The sequence below is a fragment of the Gallinula chloropus genome, assembly GCF_964237585.1.
Source record: "Gallinula chloropus genome assembly, chromosome: 12".
In the NCBI taxonomy this organism is placed as follows: Eukaryota; Metazoa; Chordata; class Aves; order Gruiformes; family Rallidae; genus Gallinula; species Gallinula chloropus.
The window spans coordinates 15,615,792-15,640,124 of NC_140097.1; the positions used below are offsets into that span (position 1 = coordinate 15,615,792).

The 24,333-nt window shown below is 45.1% G+C and overlaps 1 protein-coding gene across 1 annotated transcript in view; it reads left to right on the forward strand.

The window, feature by feature from the left end:
* Positions 1–6,368: 6,368 nt before the first annotated feature.
* FGD3 (FYVE, RhoGEF and PH domain containing 3) overlaps positions 6,369–24,333 on the forward strand; it is a gene marked incomplete at its 5' end in the record, with an annotated part of 102,244 nt that continues 84,279 nt past the window's right edge. Inside the window, one exon of the mRNA XM_084269711.1 lies at positions 6,369–6,516. Coding sequence (XP_084125837.1) covers positions 6,369–6,516 — 148 coding nt within the window. The remainder of the gene's footprint in view (positions 6,517–24,333) is intronic.

Consider the following 24,333-nt stretch of genomic DNA (forward strand, 5'->3'; position numbering starts at 1 on the left):
AGTGCTCCAGGAAAGACTTGATTTCTCTCAGAGATTTAAAGAAGCTTCACGAGAAACCCCACCCCTTGGGTCTGTAGTTCATCTTCAGTTACACTTTTTCCCTCACAAGCCAAGTGGAGCAGTTGGTAAGCCTAATTAAGACCATGGTATTTGCTCATTACAGGTATAGCTGGGAAAATGTAGGCATAAACACAGTCTAACACCTCTTATCTATTAAGTGTATCCAAAAATGTATGCACAAAGTAAAAATGACATCCATCATGTAATTCAATAACCAAAGATCTAGAAATAAAAGTCCTTTGGCTAAAAAGCCATTCACAGATTCTGACTTCCAAAGAAGTTCAGGTTTATACAAGTATATAAATTAGATTAGACTTTATAAACTGTTTTTGAAGAGGTCACATAGATTCTTATGCTGATTCAGCCTCCCCAGTAAATCCTGAGAGGGGGATGGCTATGGGACTCCTTAAAGACAGGAGATGCAAATTGTGCTTTAGTAAACAGGGTATACTCATCTGCTTTCCCAGGGACAGATACAGCACAAAGTCTTCTGTGTGGCAGAAAATGGGCGCATCACTGCGTGGCAAGAGCTACACGTAGAGCTTTCCTCCCTCCTCTGCTTTATGCCCCAGCTGAGCCAGGGCAGGAACTGGGCAGAACTGTAATTACAGTGGTACTAAGATGTGGCTGTAGGGCAGCTTTGAGGGCTGCAGGAGTCAGGTGTGGGTAGTTTGTGATACTGCTGCATCCATAAAGATCCTGGTAACACACAGACTGGGTCGATGAGAAGAGCAACCGGCAGTGTCTGGTTTGAAACCTTTATAAATGATCATTCAAGCGTGTTATTGTACCTTTCAGTGGTCTTAGGACGTGTGTGTGTTCAGGATGGTTCAGTAATAGATCACATCAATACTGTACTAACCATTTGTGTGTTTTTTTCTTTTCCCCACAGTAAAGAAGTTCTGCTACGTATTTTGCCTTCAACTGATTTGTAGGGTTACCCGTAAGTCCTGGAATAATTATGTGATGGATGTGAAGTGTTTAGAGTAACATAAAAAAAGAGATGAGAATGGCTGTATCAAAATTCAGAGTTAAGTGGGTGTGTGTCTCTGAACCCAGATTAGCAGTGACCAGGATTAAAAAAAAATCAAGTACCATAATTCTCTCTTCCTGTTTAAAAGCTAAACCTTGTCATCTGACCATTGTGGTATGTCTTAAAAGTCAACATTTCTAGCCTCTTTCAGCCTAAAGCCAGAGTAGATTTCTAATCTACAGAAAAAAACCTGTCTTTCCCTCTCTTGCCTGACAGAGATTCTAGTTCTGGTACCTCTCTAATCAAAGCCACAGATGGACAGAATCTCAGTTTGGCTGATTTTAGGTTATTGAAAACTTTGGGGTAAAATCTATGAGGCTTTTTTAGATTATTTAAATATGTAAGTAATAATTTCTGAAAAGTCATGCTCAGTGCTAAGACCATTTAGGTACTTCTGTCCTTCTCCTTTTGAGGTTTGTGTTCCTGGAAGACATTGCTTTTGAAACACATCAGCCTGAGCACACCGCTGGCACGTCAGATGACTCAATTCATAGAGCGCATCTTGGTTTTAAGGGTAGGATGAAAGTCGGTGTTGTTTGGAGATGTGTAATCGAGTGGTGACAAGCTGCAACTCCTCATTTACTTCATAATGCGACATGAAATAAAGTACAAATGTGGCGGTTGAAAAGGACCTTCTGGGTCACTGAGTTCAACCCCCATTCTGCAGATGAATGTGCGCATCTGACAAGGCTACAGCTTTCAGTCAGCTAAAAATATAAGTGCAAACCCACAGTAAATACAGCCTAATATGTGCACAGAGGTTTCTGTAACACTGCTGTGTCCTGTGGTGAGTTTAGCCTCAACGTTCTGGCTGTGGCTGGCAAACAGAGGGACACTCACTAAGAGCAGGAGTCTGATGGCTTTTAGCTAACGAGGTCAGCAACACCTCGGTCCTTCAGTGAGCAAGGACAGTCACACAGTCTCTTCTGGTCAGGGCACAAGGAGTCCTCTCATGCTCTAGGGCAGGACCCTCGTTTTATACCAGAGACACAGAAGAAAGGCAGCAGATCCAGTGCCCTCATTGCTGTTTGCCAGGTAGGGGCAACAGGATTATGGCCGCTTTCCCCAGCATTCAGAAGAGGAAGAATGGTTCTGCTGCCCTGCCTGGAGAGTCCATGAGGAACTTTCTTTTTTAATTGTGAAGATCAGGCTCCAGAAAGAGGTGACACCCTCTGCCCGATGCCTGTGATAAGAACCTACTTCGGTGTTCAGAGAGTGCAGATAACAACTTTGTGTGTCACCATAGGAAGTTCTGCATCAATTTGTAGGAGAAAACTAGTGAACTGGTGCATAAAGAATACTAGGGAAATTAGCAATCCAGGACATTAAATGCCTTGGTGTTAAGGAGAACTGACGTGGATTCCAGACTACAAGCCCTAGTAAATTTTTAAGTTCAACTCCCTTATGAAGCAGGGTTAAAATACAGAATACTCCACTCTACTTTAAAAATCTTACACTAGGGCATAAAAGCTGCCACAGGACTTGTGTCCTGACTGGAGGGCTGCTTTGCTTCTATCTGCAGCTCCTTGTTTTTGTGTCTCTGTTGTTCTGTGGGTTTTTTCCTTCTGGATTCCTGGCTGCTCTGGTAACTGGCATCTGTGAATATGGAATAAACTTGCTTTTGCCTAAGGTATTATTAAAAAAAAACCCCAAGCCCTACCTCAGCAGGGTTTCAGTTTAAAAATATTTCCCCTTGAAAGCTACCTTTGAGGAATAATTTTCCCCACTTTTTTGCAAACTTAAAGTGAAAGCAACAGAAATGCCTCAATTTTAATTCTTTTTGGTTTATTGCAAATGCTGGTTTCATCCCATTGTGAATGAGAAATAAAGCAGTGTGTCTTTCTCTGCAACTGCAAAGGCTCAGTTTCAGATTCAGGAAAATGAGATTGCATAGATGCTCAAAAGACATGTTACAGCAATCTTCAAATCTCCATCTTCAAATGAAAAGTAGTCTCCTCAGAAAGGAAGAGGAAAAAAAGCCCTGAGAGTTATAAATAAGGACTCTGTACACAAAGGGACTCTGTATATCCAGTAAAGTGTCATATGATGGCAAAAGCACATGAGGGTCACCCTGAGGATTACATCATCCGGAAGAGAACACAACATGCATCTCTTACATGAAAAGCATGTCTGACAAGACCCAAGTATTTGCAAAGCCTCAGCATCTCGGTCTCCACTGTCTCATTAAATCTAGAAGAGGTTATTTTTACCCTCTTTAGGTTTATCTTTCCTGGACATGCAATGGTAATCCTTATTTAACTGCAAAGCCTACCATGAGGGAGAATTAATTTGTGTTGAGAGACCTCTTGTAGATGAACTGTAATGCAATATGACAAGCAACTTTTTTGGGGACCTTTACTAACTGCTTGCACTGCATTTATTGACCCTTTCCTCCTACCCTTGCATACAGAACCATACTTTAGGCAGCAAGGGTTGAAAACAATAAAAACCATCCCACGATAAAACACCACATTCAATGGACGTTGCCCAACGCTTGAGAGCTTAAAGGAAAGAAGTATATGGTACTGGGCAGAAAGTGCAATTTGTATTTGCAAATAAGATTTCATAAGACCATAAGAAGCCCAGCCAGATCCCGTTCCAGGCAGAAGATTGCCAGTCGGGTTCTATTCTATTTCACAGCAGCTTTGCTGCCTTTGAGTTTAAGCCTGAGAATGGCAGAAGTGCAGAAATGTTGGCAGACTTGTTCCCATGATGTCTTCAGCTCACGAGACACTGAAGGGAAGTGCCGTGGGTGCCTGAGATAGTCAGGTTCAGAGGAAAATGCTTAACCAAGATGTATATGGATCTACAGCCTGCCGGTCAGTAAAAGCTTGAGTCCTAGGCTTCTACTTGGGATCTATAAATCATGCCACCAAGCAAAATCCCAGGTTTTGTTCCTCAGGCTTTTAAAGGATTGGATGCTTCTCAGTTCAGGGGAAGCCTCACAGAAAATGCCTTCTTGTTCTAACCCCAAGTCTCTTTTGGTTTGCTTTTTTGCTGGTAGTGTCAGCCTGGCTTCTCAGGAGCTTTACTCCTCCAGCATCCTAGCAGAGTTGCAAAAAAGAGCCCTTCTTTTCTTTGTTGCTTATCTCCTGGAACTGCTGACTCCAAAGTACGTACTTTGGTTGAAGAAATGGCTTGTTCTTAGATGTGAAGAGAGTTATACTGGCCCTTTTGACTCAGCGAGTCAAAAGTAATGGCTGCAATTTAAAGGTTGCTTAAATTGTAAACTCCCTCCAGAATTACTCAACTGATTCCAGTCAGAGATACAAATGGAATACAGCAGATGCCCAGACTGTAAGAGATGAGAGCACCTACAATGAATAAAACCTCTTAATTCTCTAGAATAACAAAACCAAATCAAGCATAATGCTGGCCAGAGCGGGGAAAGATTTGCATGGGAAATAAAAGGATCCTTTTAAAGAATGCTGGTTATTTGGTGTTCTGATGCTACATCAAATATCCATTTAAGCATAAGATAAATAGTTTTTTGTCTCAGCTTTTTACTTCACAGCACGGACCATGCTTTCTCAGAGAGAGCAAGGAACCTTGATAACTTTTTCAAGTCTGTTTCTGCTGGTGAACACCTGTTGTATCTGATAACCATGCAACTATAGTCAGATCTGCTCTGGCAGCAGGAGTTCAAGGATCAATCTGCCTCACTGTCATCAAGGACAGAGCTCGTTTCAGGGAGCTGAAACCATTTCGTACAGCAACAATGTGGGGAGTCTTAATCGCTGAAATCATCAGCTGTGTGTTAAATCTGTGGCTGTGTATTGACTTTTTGAAGTGGGAGTTAGAGAGTGACAGGTGGGATTTAAAAAATAACATCAAGAAATCCAGGTTGGTTCATTACTGAGAAGTCTGCTTTCTTACTCTGGGCTAACTAGACCTTTATTCTAGTTCACAGCCACCCAAAGGTGTGTTTCTGTAGCAGGGCCCACATCGGAGCCAGGCGTTCAGGGGAAAGATAAGGAGCAGTGGCCAATTACTGGGTAATAAAAAAATAGACTAAAGCCCCACACAGTTATCTTTTGAATCCACTGGTTTGCATTTCTTCCTGAAGGTAAATGCCTTTGTGAAGACAGTTTTACATGGTTTCATTCTTTCACAGATAAGGGTGCTTGATACAGGTTTTTAAGCTTAACACACTTGTTTTGCTCAGCATTAGTTACTGAGGAGCTGAAGATCCTCACACTGGCTCTCCTCACCTGCAAAAGCAGGGTTCCACCCTGGCTGCAGCCTCTGTGCAAGGAGTGCTTCACCCATGACAGGTTAATGACTTGGTGCCTGCGAATCATGTCAGCACCCTTTGGCTTGGGTCACTGGCGAAGGAGAGCATCACCCTTTGGCTTGGGTTGCCCGTGAAGCAAGGCATCACCCTTTGGCTTAGCTGCGGTTGCACCCAGCGAGCCCCAAGTTAGGGGGCACCTCTGCACCTGACTTTTCAAGAAGCCCTTAAAGACCTGATGGCAGGTTTTGGGGAGGTGGGAAGAAGATGGGTGCCTGAGGGGGACTGAACAATGGAGTTCATATCTGAAATGCTGATGCGTACCAGAGGGACAGGGTGCCAGTCTGGGGAGCCATCTGTGGCCCTGGGATCCATGGTCACGGCTGGACCTCACTGTTTGCCCTATGGCTGCCTCCAGCAGCTGCACCAGGGAGCGTCCGGCTCCGATGGCAACAGCTGGCATAGGAGCCCATGGCCTGTTGAAGCCTCCCTGTTGCTTTTGACACGGTTTTGGGCTTTGCCCTGGGGAAGCCGCCTATTTCTTGACCAGCCCAGTACGTGCAGGCGGCTGCAGGGGCCTTCGTGCCCCTTCTCCGGCTGAGACCCCAGCTTCCCGCTGCGCGGGAGGGGAACGGGACGCGGCCCCCGGGCAGCACGGGCCGTTCCCGGCTCAGCGGGAGCCCCTCGCGGTGCCGTCCCTGGGGGCTGCTGCTTTCCCCGGAGCGGCTCGGCGGGTCAGGCGGGAAGGAGGCAGGGAGGGGTGGTCGTCCCCTCCCCGCCGCCGCGGCCTGCAGCGGGGCCCCCGCCCCCGGCCGTAACGAAGTGCTAGCCGGGCGGGCTCTCGTCTCTCCTCCCCTGCAGCCGCCGCCCCCGCGCCGGGAGCAGCACCTGGTCCCCCCGGCAGCCGGCGCGGTCCCTCCCGGCGGGTCCCGCTGGCCGCCTGGGCCGGGCCGGGCCGAGCCGGGGCCGAGTGGCGGCGGGAGCACCGCCCGCCTCCGCCGCCTTTGGGGGCGCCTCGTCCCGCTCGCGGCGCCTCATGGCGCGATGCAGCTGCAGTGGGAGGGAGAGGAAACCCACCCCCCTCGCTCGGCGGCCGCCTTTGTAACCGCTCAGCCCGGCGCGCCGCCCGGCCCAACTCGCAGCAGCTCGCTGAGCGCCGGAGCGCGGCGGCGGGAGCAGATGGAGCCGGAGGGTAAGGCTGCGCCCCCCGCGCCGCGGGCTGGGCCGGGCCCCGGTGCCCGCCCGGATTGCCGCGCCGTCGGCGGCACGTCTGCCGCCCCCGGGGAGAGGTTTCCGTGCGAGCCCCGCGCTCGCCGCCAAGTTTTCTCTTCGGCGGAGGCTGGGGCGGCCAGGGGCCGCGGGGAGCCCGGGCGGGGGGAGCGGAGCGGGGCGGGCGGGGGTCTCGGCGGGTGCGGAGGGAGGCCGGTCTCTGCGCCGGCCCCTGCGCCGGCCCCGCTCCAGGTGTGCGAGGGCCGGAGGGGCAGCGCGGCCCCCCGGGCGCTACCCCGCGAGGTCCCGGTGGCGGCGCCAGGGCCCTCCTCTGCCCGCTCCTCCCCGCCCGCCCTCGCCTCTCAGCGGGGAGCCGGGCACGGCGGCGGGCGGCGGCGTCGTCCCGGGGCCGCGGGGGTCGGACAGCCCCGCGGCGCGGAGGGGCCCGTCTGGGAGGGGAGCAGCCTGAACAGATCCGGGGCGACGCTTAACTATATATATATATATATATATATATTTAATTCTCCCCTCCCCCATGAGCGGACTGGCGTGTTTCTAAGGCAGCCCCATTGTCAGCGCGGTCCCAGGCCCGAGCTCTTCGCCTGGCGCGGCCAGACGCTGCTGCCCCGGTCTTCCCCCTCGGCGAGGCGCGGCGCTGCTGCGGGCGCTGCCCGCCGGGCTTCCCTCGGAAACTTGGCTGCCCGCAGGCACCGAGGAGAGCCGTGTCCCTGCCGGGCTGACAGTGCTCCGCGATTGCACGTTTGGGTAAATACACTGCTGAGCTGTGTAAATATATTTTTAGTTCTCCTTAAAACCACATAAAACCAGTTCTGTTAAAGACTTATTTTGGTAAGGCTATTATTAACTGCATAGATCAAATTTATTTCCTGCCAATCCATATTTAGGCACTCACAAAATGCCAAGTTTTTCTCCACTCTCTCCTCCTTTAAATACCTTTTTGAGCTGTTAGTACTCATAATGTAAACCGTTTCTAGTTGCAAATTGGAAACCTCTGAGCCATAATGGTCTGTTGCGTTTAGCTGGCTGTCTCTTGCAAGCCCTACTCTCTCGTGCAGAAAAATCCCAACATAAAACAAACCCTAAAAAAACCTTTTGAGATTCGTGTTTAGAAAATTGGCTGCGTACATCATCGCTGTTTTTTAAACCTCAGTACCTAAGTCACATTTTCCATTCCAAATACTAAGAGTGGTTAAACTATGTTAAAGGGATATACTCTTAGCTCCCTGTGAGCTTTAGGGAATTTTAGCACAAAGGAAAATGGCTCTACAGCTTAAAAGAATCTGGGACTAACCGCTTCTTGCCATGCCTGATACATGCAGCAGCAACAAAGAGTGGAAGATATTATTGGGAACTGTTAATGACTGACGTTGGCTTTGTTGTTCAAGTGGAGAAGTATGGGCAATGTAAATGGGATATGGATGGTGACAAATACATTGATAAAAGTATCCTTGTGTTCTTTAGGAGATGTTTATTTTTAGCACAACACTAGTTTTCACAATGCTATTGGGATGTTTTAGTTACACAGTTCATACTCAAACTAGCAGAGCTGTGTTTATAAAATCATACTCTGAAATAAGCAAGCTGGTTTTGTTCCTGATTTAGCTCGTTTATAAGCCAGGGGGTTTTTATGTTGTATGTCTGCTTACCTTTATAACAATAGAGCAGAAAGATAAAAATGGAAAGGAGTTTAAAGTTCCTCCTTTTGAAGAAAGAAATCCTTATTTGTAAAAAATTGAAGTTCTCTGCACTGCTTCTTGGGTAGGCAAAGAAAGGCTGGATCAACTCAAGAAGGATTATGGTGCGTTGCAGACCTGCTGAGGTTCCCTGTCTGCCCTGGATCCAGGGATACCATCCAGGGATGGGCTGACTTCTGGTACATCCTGAATTACTGGCATACCAATTTTCAGTATGTGAAGTGTGGAGATGGGTCCTCCCACATGGACTGGACCCTGCAGAAGCTGGAGTACCTGTTGTCAGCTGTCTCACTCCATTACTTTCAGAAGGAGCTGGGGCCCTCACTTCAGGTGCTTGTAGATAGGTGCACTGCATACCCCCCGTATGCATGAATATGTGGTTTAGTTGACTGTGGTTGTTTTCAGAGAGAGAGTTTCAGTTTTCAGAGTTACGGCACCTGAAGTGTGGTGATCTAAAGTCTGTGGAGGCTAAGCTTGCTGCTGCTTGTGACTGATAAGATGTGCCCTGCTTCTGTAGTCCTGGCTCGAATCGCTCTTGAACGGAGCTGGAACTGCCATTGTTCAGTCCTCTTTGGTGCATCTCTGCCTAAATCTTGCTGAAATTGAAGCCAGAACTTTTATTTTTTCCCTCAGAGGAGCTCTGCCTTTTTCCAGATGTGCCGATACATGTACCTGCCACAGAGATGGGATAAAAAAGGCAGGGGATTGATACTTGGTTGCCCTTTCCTTAAGAAAGTCCATGGTGGCCATGGGAAATACTGACCCACAGACTTCTTGTGGATGTCCCCCACACTCCAGTCATTGAATGAACTTGGGACTTCAAAGCTATACTTGAAGTGGCTCAGAGACACAAGAGAGGATGTTGCGTTCAAACCAATCAAAGGGTGGAATCAAAGTAGAGTGGTGATGGTCCTTGGGGCTTCCTGTGTGGGATAAGCTTCTGTAGTGTGATCCAGAACAAGGAAGATTGTTGTAGGTTGGTAGAGGTGGAAACGGGCTGTTGAAACCCTGTGATAGTGAAGGGAAAGACTTGGGAAATCAGAATCCAAGGTGATGATTCTTTACTTGTGCTGTGTTTACACTGGTGTGTTTTCAGGGTGGGTTTTGTGGCTGGGTGTTTCAAAGCATCCCAAGGGGTTTATGCTCCACATACCCTGATCAGGTTGTTGTGTGTCCCATTTTGAGAAAGCTGTGTTTTCAAACAGGCTGTGGAGATGGGTGATGTGGGGACTGCTGCCCTCTGAAGTGCTATATAAAGTCCATGTGTTCCCCACTGGTTTTCAGTGGGGAATGAGCAACTGACTTCTGTGGGAGGTCTGTAAAGCATCCAGCTCAACAGACACTGTATATTCCTGACTAAATCTTGGCTGTTACTACTGACCCAGCTCAATAATAGTATGTGGTGGTGGGTTTTTCAAATTGTCTGTACCTTTTTTTTGGTTTTAGGGATCATTAAGATTATTGGACATCAGTAATATTGGTGCAAATGGTTCTGCTTTGATTAGTGAGTGTGACCGAGTGGTTTGTATGGGGATTGGAAGGGCAGAGGGTGTGAGTGCAGTGATGATGCGATGACCGCTTTGTTTCCTATCTGACTGTACACCAGTTTCTGCTAAAGCTGTCAACTTGTAAAATGCTTCTGAGTAGGATTTTTCTTCTTTGAGCTCTTTTGTAAACATTTCAAATATTTTTCATTTACTAAATATGAAAACTCAAAGAATTTTAAGCTTTTCAAAGAGGCGGCTGGTAAAACCAAACTAGTAATGACTTCCAGCGTTAGAGATTTGAGCTGTTGAGGTCACCTGCCTGAGCAGGGTAACAGTGTGGCAGATTAAGAGGAGAAATTACTGCAGCATTTATTTTTCTCGGTGGTACAAAATTTATTGTGGAAATGAATGTTTTGCCTGAGAGACCTTGGGTCATGATTCCTACATAATTATGAATATTGATACTGTTTACAAAATATGTCTCTTGTTCCAAATTCTCTGAACTAGTTGGAAGTTCCTTTGAAGTATAAAACTAACTGCATATCCATTTCAGATGTAGAAGCAGTGAATGTGAGAGAGGGTTGACTAAGGTACAAGTGAGAGAGAATTCTGAGGGAATGTCATTGAACTCCTCAGCTAGTTCTTTCCATGATGTGGCAGCTCTCAAACCACACCCTGTACCCACCACCAGCTCTGGGGTCTCTCGTTTTCTTGTTCTGTGCCAACCCCTTCGAACTCCCCATTGAGCCCAGAGCCCCGTTCCCCTGAGCGCAGGACCCCAGACCTCCACCGTGAAAATCCACTGTGAAATTGAGAATGGATGTTTGCAGATCGGTGTTGCATTCTCTGGAGCGTGCGGTAATTGGAAGGCAGTCAGTCACAGCATGAAGCTCTGGCTGGTTTGGAGGTTGTGAGCAGTGAAATTTGAGAAGGCCTTTGTTGGTGGAACAATAGTGGAGGTACACTGGAAAGCGCTTCCAGTGAAATTTTTTTCCCCTCCCATTCCCCAGCAGTCTCTGAAAAGCAGCATAATAACTGAATTTGCATATTACTCTTTGCAACCTCTTCAAATTTTATGGGTCTCTGAATTTTATTGCAGTTTTTGGCTTTTCACTTGGCCTGTACTGGCTGTCATTGCAGGTTTTTGGTACTAAAGTAGTGTTTGCTGTACCTCCATCCCAGGCGAGTGCTGTACCAGCCTGCACAAAGAAGAAAGGCTGATAATGCCTGATGTCCTCCCCTGCCGTGCTAAATTAAGTGATAGCCTATGTTCATCTCCATTCCCTTGTTGGTGTGGCCATCATACCTCATTGGTACAGCCGCTGCTCTTCCTGGCAGTAGTCGCCATGTACCATACACCATACCCTGGGTGTGCAGGTGTGACCTGCTGGCTTGAAATGGAATTATTTAAAGCATGTTGCCTCCATGGTCCTTGACCCCAACCTCTCAAAGGGCTACTCTCTGTGCTTTTTCTTGTGGTGTCACTGGCTTGTTGCTATTTTTGTTTTTCTGTGAAATGCAGTGGTATTTCAGCGTTTATTGCCATTACCCACTTCCTAGTTTTCTGGGTTGCACTTCTGTTACTGTTTGGCTGTGCTTAAGATGCTGGTGTGGGACAGAAAGCCGGTGATTTAAGTGCTGTGGGCAGCCTGGGTGGGGAGTTGGGCAGGAAGGTTGTGGAGACCAGGGTATAACCTCAGTTATCGCATGCAGGATTCTCTGCAGGGTCCTTGGGATGCTCAAGAGATGCGACTTTATCAAGTCATCGCCTCCAGAAGCTATGTTAACAGAGGATCAAGGTTCCTACCTCAGAGTTGGGCTGTCTGAATAACCCTTCAGACAGGATACTTTTCTCCCTCTTTCTTCTTTCCCTCTTAGCATAGCTGATGTTTTGGTTATGAACTCTAAAACCCCGCTTGTCTCTGACAGTCAGCTGTCAGCATAAAAATGTTGCAAAAGTGCTTAAATAGGATTTTTCTCCTGCAGTAAAACACTTGTTACTGCCTGGATGGTGTGTTGTGCATTGGTGGTGGGACTGGGAAGTTCAGGCTTACTGTTACATGGCATCCCCAAGGGGCTAGTCAGATGGACCTTCATGGATCCCGCTCCATACTTGCTTTGGGCAATAGCCTGCAGAAGGAGCTGGGTTTGTCTTGGGGAAATGTGTCAAGCGTTACTGACTTCTGTGTCCATCTTGACTGCTGGTGACTTTCTAGAGAGCTACTGAAATCAAAAATAACCATTTCTAAGCTTTTGAAGTGGCACAGGCTTCTACAGTGTGTTTAAATGTGTTGGAAGCATTGACTGCTGTTCTGAAGCAAGCTCCCTATGTTGGGTAAGAAGCTGTCATCAGGCAGTGAATGGAGTAGTGTACAATTCGTAGTCCTTAAGCCTGTTCTTAGTAATGGGAAAAGGCATCTCTTGGTGTGACAATCTTCAAGGCGTTAACAGAGAGGGCTGGAGTAGACATCTGGTGACTGCTGTGAGAGGTGAGGAACTGCTAAATGTTGTAGGTCCCCCTGAGTTTCAGTATGGCCATGAATAATTTTATGTCACTGAAATTATATTTCAAAGTGCTGAACCATCTCCTTTTGAAAGGTAATTCTGGTTCTTGAATTTCTTCAGAGGTTGATTTGATGCTGCGTCTTAGAAATCCTTTGGCTTAGTGAAGATGTGGGGAGAGAATATTCTTATGCTGGGCTGCTCAATGAATCAATTTTGCATTACATTTGCCATTTTTCTCTCTTGAACCATTTTGGATATTCTGTTGCAGAAGTGTACACAGCCACTGCTTAAATTTTAGCTACTCTTAATTTACCATACTCACTGAGCTGGTTAATGAATGTGAGAGGCTAAAACACTGACACTTCAGACTCCGAGTGCATGCCAGCAGCATACGCATCTGTACACACCATTGTGGTGGTCAGGATGGAGATCTTTGGATGCTACCAGCCTTCATATTAAATAATCTGATTTCTTAAAGTCCAAGGAGCCCAGTAGTCCAGTATTTTTTGGAAGGCAAGGAGACCTCTAAATATTGCTTGGATGGCAGAGGTTTCTCAGTTTAGACTTGTGAGAAGCGGGCAGGTGTCTGACTATGATGAAGGAATTTAACACTGGGTTCTAGTTTTCTTAAACTCTTGGCCTCTTTTTATTCTTTCTTTCTGAGAATGCAGGCTCTGAGCAGAAATTCTCTCTTGGTAACTTAACCCTGCGCAAATATTTACATTCATGAGATTCTTGCTACTTCAGCAATCATTTTGGGCCTTAGGTTGGAACAGGGTGAAAGTTACTGTACCAACATTGGGGCTGGGGAAGGAGTGGGGAAGGGAAGCCTGGGGAAGCCTCCCAGTACAGTTTTTTGTTTGTAAGTTTACCTTGTTTGGTAGGAATCACCTGCTCGGTGTGTTTTGCTTGTCAGTCCCCAAACATGGCTGTATTCCTGAGTGAGATGTGCAGAGGTACCTTCCTGCCACTGGCCAGGGTGCATGCGATGGGTGCGTGTGATAGGAATTTCATCCCATCCTCAAAATACTGACTAAAAATGCTTGTTTAGAAGCTGAAGTGGATGGAGTAGTTGAAGGGAAGACCAAGGTGGAAAAGAAGGAAAAGGGGCGAGTGCAATGCAAGAAACATTGATGGGTTTTAAAGTCAAAGTCAGTTAAGAGAGCTGAAATTTATAAAAGAGGAAGCTGCAGAAATACAGAAGTTCTCCAGGGTACAGAGCAACAGAGAACTGAATAAGGCAAAAGAGAGAATGATCTTCCCCAAAGCTGATGGACGGAAATGCCACCAGATCTCAGCCTCCTGTGCTTTTGTTCTCTAGATTTTACTGTTGTCATCCAAGAGCCTGCCCTGTGCTGGCTGCACCGTTCCTGGGAAAGAAAGAAGGTGAACTCAGTTCTCACACCCTTTTGTAGGAGGAACAGGCAGGTTTCTCCTGCTGCTGCTTCCATGCCCAGCCCATCTGGGATGCACCTCCTGGGGCTGTGTTTGGAGCCCTGCAGTCCTGGCCCAGCCCTTGGGCTGAATCCTGCAGCTGGGTGGTGCTGGCAGCAGGGAGTCCGGGGTGGGGGGGCAAGGGGGAGCACAAGCTCATGCAGGAAAGCCGAGTGCCTAAGACAGCACAGACTGTGGGTCATGTTCCCTCTTAAATTTGATGAAAACAGGGGATTGTGCATCTGTAGCTAAATTTGTTGGGTTGGTTGACAGGGTTCTGCCCAGATCTACTGGAGCCCAGGCTGGATCTGTGATAACTTACACTGATTAAAGGTCTAGCCCCTGGGCTGTAACAGCGGATCGCTACATGTTGGAACTGTTGCCGTTTGCATAGAAGTAGCATATATGGTTTTTCTATTTACATTTTTTTCCCCTCTTTGTTGAATATCTGCAAAGCCCTGGATTGGGGGTGGATGAGTTTTGCCTGGAGGAAAATCTCAGTCGTTGTAATTTCCTGTTGGAGCCAGGTGTGCCACCTCCATGCATCACCCGCCGGCTGCCTTTCCTGGAGCAAAGGGAGGTGGGGGAGCAAACCATGCTGCCTGCTGAGCCCTCCTGGATCGGATTCTCTAATTGCTATTGAAACTCTTACAGCCTGTTTCTCCGCTCTAAAAGCGCAGAAACAAATATCAAAGCCAGGGGGAACAATCTCCCCCATGATTCTTACACAGTCAAGAAATTAATTTCTTAAAAAGCTTTTCAACTTAAGCAAACACGCCTTGCCTTGCCGTTCCTAATTTACTAATGGAGGTGTAAGTCTTCACAGCTAGGGGAGAGTAAGATTTCCTCAAAATAGTAAATTTTTTAAAAAAGCCTGTCTCATCCATGGTGTCTGGAGTTGTTGGAATTGGGTTGTTGGGTCTGAATTACGACTGCTTGTGCAGTTGAAAAGTTGCTTCACTTGGAATGCAGAACAGATGCTTTTCTTATTCACTTGAAAGGATAGTCTAATTTTTTATTTCCCAGACCATGCAAGTCTTGAAAGTTATTTGAAAAATTGCTAATCCTCTTGTTAGGACAAAGAAACTGTGCAAGCGAATTTTGAGGGTAAGGGAACTGTTGTATTAGTGGTTCATCCAGCCCAGGGTTCAAGCTCTGCCCCTGGCCACAGCCCTGTTTCAGTTGTGAAAAACTTTGTAGCGAATGCTTATGGAATGGCTCCAAGCTGTGCTGGGTTTTTTTTTTTCCTTCCCCCTTCTTCCCCCCCCCCCCCCCCCCATCCAATTGTTTAAAACTGGATTGTGTCTTATAGCGGGAGGGTTCACAAACTTGCAGAACTCATGGCATTTGCTGAAATAGAGGTTGTCCTATGGCTGGTAACAGAGCTAGGCTTGTGAGTACATATTCTTAAACAAAAAAATTAGTTTTTGAGAAAACATATGCAGAGTGGGGCCACTGCTTTACTTGTGTGCTTGAAGTGTTGAACCGTTGTATTTTAACAATAAACTTGGGGAGGAGAGGGATGTTCAGCCTTGCTGCTGTGTACACAGGCAAAATGTTGCATTTTGAGTTTCAGCTGACTCCCAAAGTGGCAGGAAACCTGCAGATAAGTGCCCTCTGACTGGAGCACAGCCTGTGCCATTTTGGTCCTGCCTTTTCTCTCTTCTCTCCTTGTTGAATTAGGTTTCAAACAAAACTGCTGTTGAAAATTGAGTAGGACCCCACTTAATGGTTCTCTCGGGCACTGGGGCCTCCATTGGGTGATGCTTTGTTAGGCATCACTTAGGAGTCATAGGGTGGCCCTTGTAATCTGGGGATGGCTTGGTGAATGCTCGTACAGATCTTAAACCTCAGGAGTGTAGGTTTTAATCTTGGCTATTGATTCCCACTACATCTGCTTTGGCACCTACATTGCTTGGGTCTCCCAGCCACGCAGGTGTCAGCTGCTAAGAGTATATTCCAGATATACTGGGATTCTCCTGTTTCCCAATTTATCCTGTCAGCTTCACTGGATGAAGTTCAAACTCCTGTTGAGTCGTGGTCACCTGTTTGTCCCACTCCAGGAGGACTGAGGAACCCTCGTGTGCCACCAATGAGGCTCAGCATCACCCTCTCACTTGCTTTTCCCATTTTGCACTGTTGTTGGTCTCTCACCTCTCCTAACACCTTGCAGTCCTGTGGTATCCTCTGGATACTCCTGACAGCATCTCATTCCAGGATGTGTTTCTGTTGTGACATCTGGTTGGCTGACAGTGTGTAATAAAAATTAATAAACCCCGAGCTGCTGCAGTTCTAGGCTAATGTAGCATTGATCTTAGATCCTTCTGGTGGCCAGATTGCAAACCACACGTTTGTTCCTTTCAGCCCTAAGAATTTTTTTGTTTTAAAGTCAAACCCTTGATTGTGGTGTTCCCCCTTCCCCCCAAATTTAAATTCCTCTACCTTGCAATGGAAAAAATGATCTTATGTATTAAATCAGACTTTTGAGCGTGCAGACTCTGGGTGTAGCTTGCAGAATTTTGGGTGTGGTGATATGATAAATAACGAAGTTGATCATCGTTGTCATTCCCCAGAACTGTGGATCCTACGGGGAATCCCTCAGGCGCCCTACCCAGGAGATGCTTCACAAGAACTGATTTTTTAATTTCACCATGTAGCAAGGAAGAAAAGAAAAGGCTTCATCTAATAGCCATTTGTGTAGTAAATCGATCTCTCCTATCAATCTATCTTTTGAAATGCATTAAAGGTGTCTAAATGCCATGTATGTGCCTTAGTTTCTAAAACTCAGACACAATCATCATTTGCACTGTGGAATATAATAGAAGTTTTTATTTTTAAAATGGTGGTTAGGGTTTTCAAAGGGAGTGCAGCAGTAAAAAGGGGAGCAGTTAAAAGTAACTTGACTCTCTAACTTCCATTTTCGTTTTATTTTTTTTCAGACTTGAAAATCTGGTGGTGATTTAAGTTTTTGTGCTGGCAGTGGTGTCCCCTTGCTGAAGGGGCACCTTGAGATCAAATTGTTATTTCTCAGTCTGGTGTAATGATGCAGAAGCAAAGCCTGTGATTCATTTCACCTAGAAGCAGCCATGCAGAGCGCTCCACTTTACAGTTTGTTGGCAACTTTGGTTTTCAAAGAGGTGACCTAAGGAAATTCTGTGTTTTTACCCCTGACACTGCTGCAGCCAGAGACTGAGGGGAGGTCACACTTAAAGGGATTAACAGAGGATGGAGCAAGATAAAGCCTTGTCTGAACAGCCCGAGTAGGCAGTGCTTTGCATGGGTATTGATTCTTTTTGGATGTCTTGTAATGTCCGTGGATAAACAGTACAGGACCAGAGTTGATCAGCCACGTTGTTTGCCTATAAAGGAAGGGGATCCTTTTGAAAACTGCTTATCCAGAAGGGAGCCTGGACTAGCAATGTTAGTGGTGATGCTCCAGTTACTGTTGTATTTGTATGTGGAGTTCTGCTTACAATGGTGCTTCTTCATTATAGGTATTGCTGGGTGGTGTTACGCTGGGTGATAGACTCAGGGGAAGGTGTCTATTGAATGAATGTGTCTTTAATGCTGTCTGGTACATCCAGAATAACAGAAAGGTCATTCACAAGATTCTCCTTTATAAGGACTGCACTTAATGGGTTTGAATTTTCTGAGCTAGGAATGTGCAAGACCTAGATGTAGATTGTTAGGCTTTCTTGCTTGGGATCTGACTTTTTGCATTTGGGTTTTAGTGATGAAAAGGTGTTGCTGTGTCTTTAGCTGACACTTCAGCTGACTGAACTTGTCCCCACTCCCTGCACCCAGCTGGCCTATTCAAACTGGTTTGCAGAGTCTTCATTTAAACTTAGGGGTACTGATTAAACCATAGTGTTTGATTTTATTTTTTTTCCCCTCCTTTTGAAATACATTAAATGCATTTTTAAGAGCTCCATGCTGGATCTTACAATTGCAGGATTTGAGATAGTTTGTTTAAACAGAAACCAAACAAAAACTGGAAGTCTGCATTTTTTCTGCATTGTTATTTTTTGCGTTTATTTAATGGTGATCACGATAAGTCTGATTTATGTTGGGTTTGTAGCATAGACTCAGCTGTGGATTTCTACAAGCAGAATCTTTGAGAGCTTAGAAGTGTTTGTAGAAGTTAGATAATGATAGTATTTGGTGCTGTGCCCTGGCTGAAATATGTAGCACATTAAATAAAGATATCAGCCTATCTGGTCTCTTATTTGGAGCTGGGCTAAATGAGTCAGTGTTGCTGCTCTCTCTTCAGGCCCACCCATTAAATCTGTTCTTCGTGTAGTCCAAATACAAAGGCTAAAATAAAGTTAAATATATTTTCGTTTTTTGCTGACTACTGAGATTAAGTCTACAGTGGCTTTTGGTTTGGGCTTTGTTTTGTAGGTGTTTGGGCTTTATAATATTAATTACAGCACAAGCTTTTCCTGAGAGTAATCAGGAATATGACTTCCTTCCTTCTGGGCTGCTTTTCAGTGCTGACAATCATCCTCTAAATATTTGGTCCAAACTGGCAGATTGATGCTCCGTCAGGCTGACCTGCTTCCAAATCCATTCCCAGCCCAGTAACTTTTCCAGAAGGTTAATGCAAACACTTACTGTTTCATCCTTCCTTCAACTTCTGTCATACTGCTCCTGTAAAAATAACTGTTTAAGTTGAATTGTTTCCTCTTGTTAGTCTCCAAATTTAGGAGCATTCCTTGAGCTCTCTCCTGCTGAGCCAACTTGCATAGTCAGGACCTGGCACTTTGAGGCTGATGATATAAACTAGACTGGGATATGGGCAGGGAAGCTGAGGGTCTGCTGGCTGGCAAGGCAGCAAAATATTTGTTACAAGTCATGTTTTAGGCGTGTGGTAAGGTCTTTATTGTGTGTATGTGTGTGTTTTTTAAGAAGGCCTTTGAATATGACATCATTTGTTGTACACATGATGAAATACCTTGGCCCCAGTTGAGGCATCAGCAGATCCTTGGCAATATGAGCTCAGCTTTGCATTCTGTGTTGCTAGATCCTTGGATATATTTGTCTGCAGGAAAGGAACGTGATCTTCTGAATTTGGGTTGCCCAAGCCACTATTAAAAGTGGGCTTGCAGTGTCTGTAAGGTAGGGCACACCGTAGTCTTACATCATGTAGCCAGGATTAATATTGCAAACAGTGAGTTCCTTTCTGCTCTCTGCACAGTCATGTTTAGTTTCATGGGGTTTAGGATGACGCCTCAAAAATGAACACTGATGTTTAGTGCTGTACCGACCTGTGATATTAAGCAGACCCAGAACAGCAGAAGATAAGAAATTTACTGGTGTCTTGTCATGAAAATAAGAAGATTCCTCTGAGTTCATGGGGATTCAATATATTCCCTTGGAACTATATCCAGCTTTGTAAGAAAATGGGTATTTATTTAGGTTGTAAGTATGCTCAGAGATGTGACCCAAACTTAGAGTCCCCTGTAAGTCATGGCAGGGGCTTTCTCTCCTTCTTTCAGCTGTTGGGTAATCCTTAGGTTATTTTAAAAAGTCCTTGAGGATACGGATTGCAAAGTAATGTCAGTGCTTAAGATCCAGAGTACTTGACAGTTAATGGTTTTCTTCATCAATATCATTGGGGGAAAACGGCTATTGTAAGTTGTTTTTCTACTGTCTTTTTCCACTCTCTAATTACAGGTTTGATATGGGTTTTATCATTTAGGTGGCATGACGGACTTTAGTCAATAAGAGCAGGAAATGGCTGGGACAAATGTCTGCTCCACCCTCTGTTCCAATGGGAAAATAAAAGTTGGAACACAACTTTTGTATTTTTTTCCCTTCATTTTCCTCTTTGTCAGATGGGTGCAAGTTCGTTGCAATGGAAATTAGTGGAAGAGGCTCCCTTTGTGGTTCTGCTTATGAAGAACATGGATACATGTAGAAAGACTAGATTTCTTTGAATTTGGGAGATGAAGAAAAATCACAGCAGCCAAAGGTATCTGTCATTCTTGTGAATGTAAGATGTTTTATGATCAACATATATTCTTAGGAAGGCAGTGGGAAAAGTAAGATGCTGGATGGGGAAAGGTGGGGCGATTTGGGTTCTGCCAGAGAAAGGGTCCTGTGTTGCAACAATCGTATTCAGTGGGACGTGCTCTAAACCACTGACTCCTGTGCAGTGCCTGGGTGCTTTGTAGGGAGTCATAGTGGTGGCAGAGGTTGTCTTGGAGTCTTATAATGGCTCATCAAGTGTCAGAGAGGAGAAGCATTTGTGCAGCTGTTCAGCAGTGTCTCGCTGGTGTTGCAGGAAACTCCTAATTGTTAATTTTGCTAGGAATGTTTTCCTTACCCCCTCCCTCTCACACTGCCAGCCTGAGTTACTACTGTGCTGGCAGACAGCGTGCTTGGCACCAACAATAAAGGCAGTGCAAGAAAGATGTGTATTTAAGGAATCTGTAAGATGTACGTCAGGAGAAGATTTCTGTAGCTGAAAGCTGTTGCTGTGGTGGTGGAATTCCGTCTGTAACGAATAAACTGGTGTTTAATTGAGTCCTCAGAAAACTACAGATCTCTACTGGAAAAAGTGGGTGTTGTAGGAAACTCTGGATATAGCCATACTAATTCTCGTAAATCTCTCAGCTTCTTTCCATGCCCCTAAACGTAGGGTTTGCAGTCCCTAATGGGGTATGAAGACACTGCCTTGAAGAGGCTTTACTTGGGACTGTTAAGACATTCTGGGGCCTTGAGCTGTAACACAACTTGATTTTGGCAGCGTCCCTGCACTGCAGTTCATGGAGGAGGGTTCCTCTTATCATATATACCGAGTTTGGAGCTTTTTATCCTCCTAGGACTAAGAGCAAGACCCCATTTTCACCAGTGTATGTATATGCATGAGACAGTATGCTGATTATTATTACCTTTATTTTTGAAATAAGTATTTTAACTTCCTTAGTTACTTTAAGTTGTTTTAGATTTCACCCAGAAGAACTGGGCACGGAATTAGGAGGTTACTGCGAGGCAGGGTGCTGCTCCAGTGAGTACTGTTTCAGCTTTCTTGGCAGTTAGGCAGACCACGTTTTGCACTTGGTCACCTGACAGTTTTTAATCAGGAGAACCAGAAACTTGTCCTGTTTCAAGTACCAATTTACTCTGTAGTTCAAACAACCCAACCTTTGGGTGTTGGTATACAGTACCTGTGCTTTAATCTGCCTGGGATCGGCTATCTTTGCTTGAGCCTTGAGGTAATGCTTTCTTGTCTTTGTCTGCTCTGTTGGACTTCTGATTGCTATTGAGAAAGTGGAGAAGAGGGTTGGCTTTGTTTCCTCTGATCTATTGAGGCTTTTTGTCTCTTCCTTACTTAATCTGGGTCAGTTGAGGACCACTGGGAGTCTGAAAAAATAGAGAATTAGGTTATTTGAACTGGCTGGAAAACCCTGGCTGGGCTCGGGAGGTTTGGCTTTAAGGCTGCCCAAAAGCTTGAACTGGATCTAGGCTAGCTTGTTACCAGTGAGGCAGCTCTTCATGTGAAGAAATGGATCCGTTGGTGTTTTGGATAAGTTTTAAGGTTTCATCTTGATGTGGAGTGTGTAAACACGTAGTCTTCCTCACAATCAGATGGATCAGCTCCCTATCTGTGGCATCGGCATCTGCCAGCAGCAGCTGTGACTTGGTGTGCAGAGGTGAGCAGTCCCTGGAAAATGTTGCTCTGATGGATGCTGTCCATTAGAATCTCTGCTCAGAAGCTTGCTCCCACCTCCTCCTCCATACCTGGACTCTGAAGAAGATGCTGCAGTGGGTGGCTTCTCTCTTGTGTCAGGTTTGGGGGAAGACTGGATTTAGCTAGTGGGGAAGGCGTTTAAACAATTGGAGTATTTTTGTTCCTGGAGCAGGAGTGGGAAGGAGTTGCAGTTGTATTGTGCCTGTTAGGATGTACTCTTAGTTTTTAATGCTCAGCAGTAGGTTTTGCTTAGTAAAACATCTATGTTAAAAATAGGAAAGAAAGGAAAAATGGCTTATGCCAGCTCAGTCTAGATCAGCAGCAGCTACAGCCTGTAGAAGTGGATCTGTGGAAGGAAGCTGATGGTGAGAACCCTACAGCTACCTTGTGTGTGTTTGAGGGGCTGTTAGGTTGGATCAGCCCTAGGCAGGCTCTGCGGACTGCGTGCCCGTCAGCTGCTGTTGCGTGCTGGGTGCTCTCATTGAATGCCTCTTCTAATTTCATTTCCTCTGAAGGGGGACCTGGTGGTGTGCTCTGAGACTGCACTGAGCTACAAACAAGATGCCATAGGGTGAGGCAAGTTGGGAGACAGGCTACAAAGGAGCTTTTCTCTGCTCAGAACTAAAATGGGGATGGCAACATGTCCATTGCCACCCCGCACGGTGGGGTAGGCAGCTGCCTTGCAGTGCCATGCTGCAAGGCTCAGTTGAGTCTTGGCCAATATTGGCTGTGCTCACCTTTGATCCCACACATGAAGGAAGTGTCGGAGAGTGGGTTGGTTCAATAACCAGAAGGTGTACTTTGCTCATCAGGTTGACTTTGGATTAATAGTCGAACTTGATGGAGCTTAACTTCTATAGACGTGGACAACCAGAGCTGTGTTGTGGAGGCAGGGTTACCTTTTCCAACAATCACATTTTGCAGTGATTTCTAAAAGTAAAAGCCACTTTGGTGCCATCAGTAGCCATAATTTCCAAAGCAGGTGATGAGATTGTTAGAAAGGCCAGGAAGGATACTGCTTATGTTTTACCTTGTGACTTACTAATGCTCAGTGTGTTTCCTGAGGCTATCTGCCCCATGGTTGGGTTATCAAGTTTGCTAAATAATGTGTTCCAAAATCAGTGTCTTTAACATATTGCAGGGTGGGGAATTATTTTTAGATTTGAAGTTAATTTAATTGATAGAAGTTAAATCTTTTGGTAACAATTCTGGCAAAGAGTTTTTAAAACATTTTTTTTTTCTCTGTTATCAGTAGGAGTTTATTGTAATTTCTCTTTTCTTCTTGGCTCAGTCCCTTACTTCTCTTCAGTGACAAGAAAAGAGATTATGTTTTTTTTCAAAAATCCTGATGTCAGACTAGTTAATCATGGTTTAGAGCAAGAAGACCAGAATGTGTGTTGAAATGGCACAGACAGAAATTAGGAAGTTTGGGTTCTAGATAAGCCTTTGCTCTTTTATTTTAAAGCATTGCAGCATACCTGATGGCCTTGATTAAGGCATCAGATTTATTTTTTTGGCCTGACCCCTCCACATACACACCTGAGGGAAAACAGTTTGACCTATCGCCAAAGGTGAGTGTTTTCCTTTGAAGCCCCAGTTCCAGACTCAGGTAGTTACTTACAGATCTCAGATTACATTGGAAAAAAAAAACAAACAAAAGTAATTTGACTAAAGGTTTTTTTGATGTCTTTGCTGTAGACATGTGACTTCTTAGTAGTTTTCTGAATGCTTTTTCTTAGCTTTTGGACAGTAAGTCATAAATAATTCAGGTTTCCTGAATTTCAGTGAGGTAAGTCCATCAAATCCTTATGGGAGTCTTACGGCTGATCCTCTTCTAAACACCTGCACCTGAAAGATGTTTGTACTTCTACTATTTGTGTCTCTGAGGTTATAGGTAAATATTATCTCTTGTTTATTGTTTGGTTTTGCTACCCTAGTAAAATCTGCTCTAAGGAATGTTTATTTTCAGTGCAGTTCTGTGTCAATCCACAAGATGACACTTGAGGCTTAAAGATGAAAAGATGAGTGGTCGAGGATTACAAATTCAGTATTCCTTTGTTGATTTAGAAAAAGAGTAAAATTCAGAATGTTTTATTTCCAAAATGTTTTCACCTAGTACTTGTAAAATTTTAGGTTTGTGTACCAGAAATGTTTATATGCTCTGCTTGGGCTTTTCCTCTGTGCTCAGAAGGAAAGAATATTGGGGAGAGATGCTTTTTATAAAAAGTTTTGAACAAAACTGTGCAGAAGATGAAACCACAATTATTTTCACCATCTGATGGGGTGTTATTAGAAATTATATTTTTGTTGAATGAGGCACTCACAGGGTATATTCTTGTACTTCTAAGCTCAGCAGAAGGGGAATGGGTTTTTTGGGATCCATTTATGCCATGGAGTCGCCGTACCTTTGCAGGCTTCTCCACAATATTGACAGTTATTACAAATATGTAAAGGGTTCAGACACTGCATTGTCAATGCAAATGTTCTTGAACACATACCCATGGCCACGCAAGCCAAGCCACGATGTAGATCAAAGTCCTTCTGTTCTGTACCAGTGCATTGCTGAACTTGCTGTGCAGCAGTGGTTTGATAAACCAGAGGATTAAAATCTGGTGCTTGCACACATCTCCTGTGTGTTTTTGTGAGTATAGAGAACAGAATAGAAAAATGAGCCAGAAACTTTTGCTGTAGCAGTATTTCTTAATAAAATAATATGTTGTAAAGGGTTCTGAGTGGTGGTTTTTATCGACCCAGACTCATGCCCAAGCTTGGGGTGAGCACCAGCTGGCTCACAAGTCCCTCCATGACAGATCCTGCAGTTCTGGAGAACTTAGGGGTTTATTGGGAAATGATGAAATCTCAAATTCAGTGCCAATATTTTTGTTTAGTTTTTTAGTAAAAATAATAAAGCGCCCATCCACCCCCCTGGCCAAGCTTGTCTACCCCTGTCTATTGTAATGCAG